This window comes from Leptonychotes weddellii, chromosome 1, assembly GCF_054177405.1.
Source record: "Leptonychotes weddellii isolate Sample4059 chromosome 1, ASM5417740v2, whole genome shotgun sequence".
NCBI lineage: Eukaryota > Metazoa > Chordata > Mammalia > Carnivora > Phocidae > Leptonychotes > Leptonychotes weddellii.
In genome coordinates this window covers 381,349-390,388 of record NC_138369.1, presented here as the reverse complement: position 1 = coordinate 390,388, position 9,040 = coordinate 381,349, and the positions used below count along the sequence as shown (strand labels likewise).

At 66.0% G+C, this 9,040-nt stretch overlaps 3 protein-coding genes across 3 annotated transcripts in view; all 3 read right to left on the bottom strand.

Moving 5' to 3' along the window:
* Positions 1 to 1,724, bottom strand: part of LOC102735794 (glutamate receptor ionotropic, NMDA 3B) — a 5,770-nt gene extending 4,046 nt beyond the window's left edge. Inside the window, exon 1 of the mRNA XM_081822650.1 lies at positions 438 to 1,724. Coding sequence (XP_081678776.1) covers positions 438 to 1,724 — 1,287 coding nt within the window. The remainder of the gene's footprint in view (positions 1 to 437) is intronic.
* Positions 1,725 to 2,003: 279 nt separating this feature from the next.
* Positions 2,004 to 4,575, bottom strand: LOC145722024 (glutamate receptor ionotropic, NMDA 3B-like). The gene is made up of 2 exons (XM_081823128.1): positions 4,150 to 4,575; positions 2,004 to 2,600 (listed from the first exon to the last, which is right to left on the bottom strand). The coding sequence occupies exons 1-2, from the start codon at positions 4,573 to 4,575 to the stop codon at positions 2,004 to 2,006; spliced, it is 1,023 nt and encodes a 340-aa protein (XP_081679254.1).
* Positions 4,576 to 5,054: 479 nt separating this feature from the next.
* Positions 5,055 to 9,040, bottom strand: part of WDR18 (WD repeat domain 18) — a 9,952-nt gene continuing 5,966 nt past the window's right edge. Inside the window, exon 11 of the mRNA XM_006740768.3 lies at positions 5,055 to 5,129. Within this exon, the coding sequence (XP_006740831.2) occupies positions 5,055 to 5,129 (75 nt within the window). The remainder of the gene's footprint in view (positions 5,130 to 9,040) is intronic.

Below are 9,040 nucleotides of genomic sequence, written 5' to 3'. Positions count from 1 at the left end.
GCTCCTTGGGAGCCTGCTTCTCCCTCTGCCTCTCTCTCTCTCTGTCTCTCATGAATAAATAAATTAAAAAAATCTTTAAAAAAAAAAAAATAGGGCCCTGCAGCGCACAATTAGAAAATCCATGTTCTGGAGTGCCTGAGTGGCTCAATCCTTAAGCGTGTGCCTTCGGCTCGGGTCAGGGTCCCGGGGTCCTGGGATCGAGCCCCGCATCGGGCTCCCTGCTCGGCGGGAAGCCTGCTTCTCCCTCTCCCGCTCCCCCTGCTTGTGTTCCCTCTCTCGCTGTGTCTCTCTCTGTCAAATAAATAAATAAAATCTTTAAAAAATAAATCAATAAATGTTTTCAGGAGCAGGCGGCCGCACACGGCTGCATCTTGGGACGGGAGTTGGGTGAGTGGGTGACCTCCCAGCTTTGACCTCCAGGCCCCACAGCTACCCACCTTGGGGTCACGGATCCCTGACAGCTCCAGGAAAGTCTTGTCCCCGACCATGACGGCGGCCAGGTTGGCGGTGTAACTGGACAGCACGAGCAGGCAGAAGATGGCCCACAGGTTCATGAGGAGGCGCCCCGTGGGGCACTTGGGCGTCTTGCTGGAGCCGGTGCGTCCGAAGAGGATGGCGTAGCAGAGGTTGAGGGCCGAAGAGTAGGAGAACACGGTGGCCCGGTTCCGGCCACGGGGCGTGAGGCCGTAGGGGCTGCGCCACTCGTAGAGCGTGAGGAAGAGCGCGGTGAGGTGCAGGGCAGCAAAGGCGCCCAGCCACATGGTCCAGTGCAGCGGCCACGTGAAGGCGCCGATGGGCGAGGCCGTGTCCCGGGCCCGCACCATGATGCCCAGGCTGGTGGAGAAGAAGGGGCTGCTGAAGTCCACCACCTGGGAGCGGGCCGAGTTGATGCTGAAGCTGGTGACGGCCATGTGGGCCCTGCCGGCCAGCAGGTCACCCACCAGGCCGGTCCAGCGGCCGTCCCGCAGGGCACCATACTTGCCGTCGCCCACGATGTACAGCTCGAAGTCGAAGGGCGTGTCCTCCGCCAGGCGCTCCAGCAGGTCGATGCAGTAGCCGAAGCAGCACTTGCGGAGGGCGCGTGGTGCCGAGCCATTGGCCAGCGCGGCGAACAGCGCGTCCAGGGTGGCCAGGCACAGCTGCCCCGCGGGGCACTGCCCGTCCTCATCCGGCTCCCGGGCAAACATGAACGGATGCTCCACCAGCGTCACCACGCGCAGCCTGGGCCGGGCTCGGGCTCCCGGGGAGGGCGGGGGCCGTGCGGCCGCACCTCCCGGCTCTGCCTCCAGCCGTCCGGCCCGCCAGCTGCCCACGGTGGCCCAGGCCGGGGCACCCCGCGGGTCCTGGCGCAAGCTCCACACTCGCAAGTTCCGGGAGATGTGCACCTGGGAGGAGCCGGTCACCCACACGGGCCCGGTGCGGCCCCGGAAGGACGTGTTGGCCAGGAACCTGGGGGGCAGGCGGGGAGCAGGGGGAGCGGGGGCCAGCGCCAGGCGGCCGGGGGTGGGGGTGGGGGGCAGGAGCCCTCCAGCCAAGCTCAGCCTCCGCCGGGCTCGCCCCAGCACACAGCTGGGCACCGCGGTGGATGCCGTGGCGTCCCCCCCACCAGACCCTTGGCCAGCCGGGCACCCACGCCAGGAAGGCAGTGACGAAGCCTCTGGCCCGAAGCCAACAACTTCCGTCTGAAACGCCCGGGTGAAGCCCCCGGGGCGCTGGGATGCCATTCGCCCTGCGGGGCTCCCGTGGGGTCCGGCGGGAACTCAGCCCTGCCCGCCTCCCCTGTCTCCTTCCCCTGCCCTTCCTGTCTCTCTCAGAGCACCCCGAGGCCCTCACTCGAGCCCCCTCTCTGGCTCTGCTCCTGCCGGAGACGAACCCGCTTCCTCGTGAGGGGGCGACGCCTGGTATACAGCACGTGTCCAATAATGGTGCTTTCACGACTCACAGGCAGAGGCGACCGGATGTGGAGCCCGGGCACCCCCCTCCACACACACCCGGGTCCTCACTCACCGTGCCAAGAAGCGGCCTGAGGACTCCGGCCCAGCTGGCGGCGGGTCGTTGCAGCTGACCGTGGTGAGCAGGAGGGCGCGCTCCGGCTCGGCCTGGGCGGCGCTGCCCAGGGCTCGCACCACCGGCTCCGCAGCGTCCTGAAGGGCGGCCTCCAGCGGGGGTCGGCCCACCTCACCCAGGGCCAGCAGCCCCAGGGGCAGGCCCTCCGTGGGCAGCGCGTCAGCGGACAGGGGCGTGCCCAGCAGCCAGCGGGGCCCGGGGGACACGGCCTGCAGCACCTGCCGTGCGTGGGCTGGGCCACAGCCCAGGAGTACGGCCCCCGGGGCTGGGGCCGAGCCCCCCGGGGGGGCCCCCAGGGGGGCCCGGCGCGCCCGCAGCCCCGCGTCGCCCGTGTCTGGCCGACTCAGGTCCAGCACCAGCTTCGGGGCCCTGCCGGCCCGGGCTGTCCAGAGGGCCACCAGGCCAGCAGGGTCCCGCACGCAGCAGAGCACCAGGCTGACGTCCTCCCAGGTGTGTGCCCACATCGCGGCCACCAGTGCGTCAAGCAGCGTCTCCAGGGGGCTGGCCCAGTCCAGCTGCAGGTGGAATGGGTTCTGGCGGGGGGCGGGGGTCACAGTTAGGGCTGGAGACCTGTGGCCCACCATACCCTTCCCACCCCCATCAGCAGGTGTTCAATAAATAGACGTCACCTTCAAAACTGGACGGCATGCCTGCCTCCTCCAGCCCACCCCTGCCCTAAACCCTCTTTGTCTCCCCGCGGCGAGCAGCACAAAGCCCAGCCTCCTTGGCCTGACATTCAGGGCCTCCTCTCCTGGCTCCAGCCACCCTGGTGGTGCCCCGCTTTGAGGCTTTTTGCATTCCCCAGCTAGAATCCCTTTCTCTCTCTATGCCAGCCAACTCCTATACATTCTTCAAAACCCAGCTCCATCGCCCCTCCTCTATTCAGACTTCCCTGGCAAGCCAGGGTTTTGAGGGGCCCCTCTGTGCCCAGTGGCGACCTGAAAGTTCTCCTGGATTTGCTTCTAGCCCGTGAAGGACGAGATAGATTGCCAGACCTCTAAGGTGTTGCACAGGTAGGGACAGGATGCCGAGGGCTGGGGCTGCTGCTTAATCCCTCCCCAAAGACGGACAGTTACAACTGCAGGGGCTCAGTTCCTGGAGGTGGCAGCAGAGGGCGCCACAGGCCTGGGTTTGGGTCCCGCATCTTTTCCCACAAGGTGGAGGCAGGGGGCGGGGGACGGGCCTTGACACAGGGTCGGCGGGGTTAGCGAGACCCCAGGCCTCCTCTAGGGTCCGCGTCTCCCCTCCCTGAGGAGAAGGAAGCCCTGGAGGGGGCTTCGAGGTGGATTTGGAGGGCGGGAGGCCCCTACCAGACCCATACCCCTACGTTGGGCCCCTCCCTGCTGTCCTGGGAAGGGGGTCTTTTGTGGGGACACTACCGGACACCCAGAGCCCTGTCACTCACCCTTTTCTCCTCCTTATCCCATTTTCTACTTATTCGGGCCCAAATCCAGGCCCGGGGGTGGAATCAAGGAGAGAATAAACTCCAAAGATGCGGAGCATGGGGGGATGGAGGGGTTTGAGTGACAGCCCTCCCGGAGGAGGCTGGGAAGATCCTCAAGCAGCAGACCCCCGAACTGCACCCCGCAGAGATGAGGCAGGGATGGCTTGGGGCCCTGCTTGGTGGGAACTGGGAGACGCCCTGTGACTGGGGAAGGGGCCCTGCTCCACAGGGAATGGCTCCTCCGGCCGTAAATAGACGGTGGCCGGACTCCATCAGGGAGGCCCAGGAAAGGGGTCTGCACGGGGGTGGCGCGCCCCGGAGGGGGCCTCGTGTGGGTTTCACCATCCCGGGTCCAGAAGCATCTCACGGGGTCCCGCCGCTGGTTCTGGGTTCCCTCGCTCTGGGGGCATCCGGGGTCCAGGGGTCCAGGGGTCCAGGTCCCGCGAGCCGCCCCAGGGACTCCTTCGTCTGCACTCCTGGGCAACTCCCGAGCGGGGGCGGGTGGGGGCCTCCTGTATCCGCGGTCCAGAAGTCCGGGTCCCGTGCGCCCCGGCGACTCTGGCGTCGGACCCCCAGCCCCCGCGCCCCAGGAGCGTCCCGGGGCCTCCCTCCTCCGGATCCCGGGCATCCCCGCGTACCGGGGCTCCGAGGGGCGCGCGCGCCTCCCGCCGCAGCACGCTGAGCACGGGGGTCTCGGTGGCGGCCGCCAGGAAGTGCAGCTGCAGCAGCTCGGGCCGCGCCTCCGGGAAGGCCAGCACGGCCGCCACGCCCGGGGCCTCCAGCGCCTGGCACAGGCCGCGGGCCAGCGAGGCGGCGTCGCGGGCAGGGGGCGCGGCGGCCACCAGCTCCAGGCTCAGGTTGTGCGGCAGCCGCGGCGCCAGGGCGGCCCGGGCCAGGGCAGCGCGAACGCGGGCGCGGGCGGCGGGCGCGCGGGGCAGGAGGACGCCCAGGCGCACCGAGCCCCCCAGGCGCGCCAGGACGCCGCACGGCTGCGGGTGGCCCCCGGCCGGGCCCGGCCCCAGCGCCAGCGCCAGGCAGAGCCACAGCGCCCGCACAAACTCCATCCCAAAGTTGCCGGCGGCGCGGCGGGGCGGAGCCGCGGGTGCCAGCGCGCCGGAGGCGGATCTCCGCCCGGCCCCGCAGCTCGCTGTCCCGCCCCGCGGCGCCTCCCTCCCTGCGCGCCCCGGCGACCTGCGGCGGCCTCGCCCCTCCCGGCCCCCCGATGTCAGTAACCCACCAGGGAGGAGTGGGACCCACGCCCCAGGGCAGGAAACTGAGGCTCACATGACCACACCGTGCGGGGGCGGGGGTGGGGTGTGGCACCTGACCACTGCTCTTCCCAGCTCCTTGCCAGGTGAGTTATCTCCCCATTCTACGGATGAGAAAACCGAGGCTTAGCACCAGGAAGAGATTTTGTGTCAAATCGGTCCCCACACTCATCCCTGTTCCATTCCAGGACCCCCCATGCCCTCTCCAGCCTGAGAACATGGCCCATCGCTGGCAGGGAAACTGAGGCCCAGGAGGGGTCAGTTTGCCCCCGTGGTCACACAGCAGTACCGCCCACCTCCAGGTCTACCTCGGCCAACCCATCTGAGCGCGCTCTACCGTCGTGTGCACCCTGGGGAAACAGGTAGATACGTCTGATGGGAACCTGTAGGGCGGACCTCCTGCCTTCCCATTGCTGGCAGGTAACTTGGAGCAGAGAACTCCTCCTCACCCTTCAGGACCCAATGCCAAATGCCCCGGCTCTGAAAAACACTTCCTGCTTGTCCCCCAGAACTTCCTCCCCACCCTCCCCCTGCCTACATTATCACATGCTGTCAAATTTTTGTTGGTTCTTCTGCTTTCTTACTTAGTGGCCATCCTCCCCCACTCAACTGTGGGAGGGCAAGAGTGGGTCTGGCTTGTTAATGCTGTCTCCAATGCTTGCACACAGTAGGCACTCTATAATTGCTCGTTGCATGAGCTCAGACAAGGACACTGTCCACTGCTCCAGAAGCTTCTGCAGCTCCCTGCCATCTACCACCCCCCAAGCCTTCTCTCGTGTTCTCTGTGCCGGCTCGCCCCGGACGACCAGGGTTCTTCTTGTGGCCCTGGTATGCAGCACGTCTCAATGACCACTGGCTGAGCCAGGCCCAGCAGCGCCCTGCACGGACTTCCCTCCTCCCGTCCGCCCCAGAGGGGTGCAGCGGAGAAAACCAAGGCAGTTCCAAGATGCCTCGGGGCCCAGGGCAGCTGCTCTGGCACAGAACGTTCCAGGGCCAATGAGTGAACGTCCACGCGGTGGATTTGTCACACACACAACTGTCTCCTTTTGGAGCCAGCACCGGAGAGGCAGGGATAAAACTCCATCCGATGAATAAAAATGCCACCTGCCAGACAACAGCAGGGATCACAGTTTGGGGTGAGTCAGGGGAGCCGCATGGCTGGGTTCTGGCTGCCGAGGCCACAACGTCCAGCCACCTGGCCAGGCATCCCAGGATGGGGAGGGTCCCCAATTGCCAGCCCCTCCCCACCTGAGGCCACCGTCCTGCCAGGGGCCCCTCGCACCAGGGAGCCCGGCCACGTGCCCTGGTCCTGGCTGAGTCCTCAGGGACCACCCGGGTCTCATCCCACCCTGCGGTGACGTCCCTCTGACAGCAGGACTCCTCAGAATTGGGGACCCGTCTGGCTCGGGGACACTCAGGCGGCAGACATTGCTGTGTTGGTTCTGGGAGGCAGCTGAGCACCAGCCTCTTCTGCATCCCGTCCCCTCCACTGTCAGAGGCAGTGAAGAAGGACCTGGGTCATCTGTCTGTGTGGACAGGACTCCTCTGGGGACCTCCTGGGAGTGGGGTCCTGTGGGATGTGTCCTTCGGGGTCTGGCTCCTCTTGCTGAGCCCAGTGCCCCCGGGGTCCCTCCACGTCGTGGCAGGTGTCAGGGTCCCTTCCTTCCTGAGGCTGGAGCGTGTTCCCGCGTGGGGACGGACCACGCCGTGTGTATCCTTCATCCACGGACACTGGGTTTGCTTCCACCTTTTGGTGATTATAAATCCTGCTGCATGCACACGGGGGTGCAAATACCTTTTTGAACCCCGACTTCCATTTTTTTTTTTTTTAAGATTTTATTTATTTGACAGAGACACAGCGAGAGAGGGAACACAAGCAGGGGGAGTGGGAGAGGGAGAAGCAGGCTTCCCGCCGAGCAGGGAGCCCGATGCGGGGCTCGATCCCAGGACCCCGGGACCCTGACCCGAGCCGAAGGCAGACGCTTAATGACTGAGCCACCCAGGCGCCCCAGGACCACAGTTTTTGTGTGTGTGTGTTTTTTTAAGATTTTATTTATTTATTTGACAGAGAGAGACACAGCGAGAGCGGGAACACAAGCAGGGGGAGTGGGAGAGGGAGAAGCAGGCTTCCCGCCGAGCAGGGAGCCTGATGCGGGACTCGATCCCAGGACCCCGGGATCACGACCTGAGCCGAAGGCAGACGCTTAACGACTGAGCCCCCAGGCGCCCCCCGACTTCCATTTCTTTTGGGTGAGTACCCAGAAGTGGAAGTGCTGGGGGATACGGCGATTCTGTTTGAGGACCCCCAAGCTGTCTGCTACACCGGCTGGCCATCTCGTGTTACCCCTGCCCGAGGGGGCCAGGCTACGGTTTCTCCTTCTCCCCCCGCGGTCTGAGGTGCAGCGCGGTCGGCACACACAGGACGCCCACAAACACCGGGCACTGCCACATCTTCCCCCCTGGCCACGACCACCCACGATTTAGGGTCAGATAGTGCTTGCACGAGACATGTCCGTCACCTCAGCCTGGACAAGAGCGCGCCTTTTGCTGCGAGCCCCGCACCGGGCAGGCAGCCGTCCTGCTGGACGCCAGCCGTGCATGGGCTCCCCAAGGCTCCTTGCAGACCTGGAGAGGGCATGTCCCCGCTTGCCCACAGGGAAACCGAGTCTGGGGCCCAGGTGCGGCGTGTCCAAGGCCGCGTGGTGATGGAGGGGAAATCAGTGAGCGCCCCCCGCCCCATGTCCTCCCACCACAGGCCTGCAGCAGGGCGTCCAACCTCCTCCCGCCGTGGCCGCAGAGGGAGCATGGGCAACCTTCCAGGTGGGCACGGAGACCATCTGCATGGCGATGCGCCAGGCCGTCCAGGTGTCCCCTGCTGCCCTCAGATCAAGCACCCCCACCCCCCAGGAGCCCCGCGGTCACCTCCGCCCCCATCCGCAGGGTGGGAGGGGACGACACAGCTGGAGGAAATCCGGGACCCACCAAGCGGGCAGCTGAGGGTCCGGGGCGGTGCTGGGGGGGCCTGTGACTGTGCGAATCCTCGGGGCATGAGGGCCAGTGGGGGGTACAGCACCTCCCAGACAGAGGTCGAAATCCCCAGCCCGTCTCATGGCCCCTTCCCAGCACCAGGCCCCCAGAACAAGCCACACGGCTCCTTCCAAAACATTTAATGACGTAAGCCGTGCGGGCAGCTGAGGCCACACGGAGGCCCACAGGCACCGAGGGGCTTGGAGGGGCTCTCGCCAGGACCCGGGCACGTGAGCTGGGTAAAGACCCTGGGGAGTCTCAGCCAAACCTGAAGCTGTCCCCTTCCCTCCAGACCTTCTGGACACCAAGCGGCGAGGACAGCCTGGGCCCAGCCCGCAGATGGGAACATGGAGACCCCAGCGCTCTGGCGCGCTCTGGGGTGGGGGACGGAGCGCCAAGCCCCCAGCCCTGTGCGGGCCGGCACCGTCAGGACCTGGCCAAGCCCCTTCCTGCTGTGACCCCTCCCCATCCTGGCCTTGAGGGCCGCTCCGTGGGGTGGGGGCTTATGGAGTGATGTCCCTAGTTAGCCAGCTGGGCCCCTCACCTGGCACGGATGGGGCAGCCCCCCTCATGCCCCACCTCAGCTGCAGTGCGGCTGGACCCCTGGCCAGGGCACAGAGCCCGAGGAAGGGGCCGTCCCTCCGCCCAAGAGCACAAACCCAGCATAGACTGCAGGTTCCAGCTGCAGCTCGCACAGCACCTGCTAAATCACATGGGTTTTCTGCACCATTAAGCCAGGCTGTTAGGGACAGCTTTCTGGAAGGTTCCAAGGATTGCTTTGGAGCCCACTGTCTGGGCCAGGCTCCAGGTGCTGGCAGGCTGCAGGTCGTGTCCCCAGGGCAGTAGGGACACCTGGCCTCCCTCAGACCCTTTGTGCCAACAGGAAACATCACTGAGCTGCGTGGGCACGCGTCCCTCTTGGAGGACCCCGGCCCAGGACTGGCCACCACCCGAGCTGGCTGCCCCGACCCAGCTTGGGGGGATGCTTGGGAGGCCATCAGAGGAACGGGACCAGACCACACTGCTCTCTCTGAACCACCTCCCACCCCCTCCCACCCCCTCCCACCGAGTATCACCCAGCCCTCACAGTTGAGCCAAGGCCCTGGGGCAGCCGACAAGCAGCTGAAGTCTGAGAACCATGGCTTCTGGGCACTAAGTTTTAAAAACTGGGCCCAGCGGGTTCTGCTGAGACAGGTCCTGCCACGAGTCCTGGCGGACGCGGGCGCTACAGCGG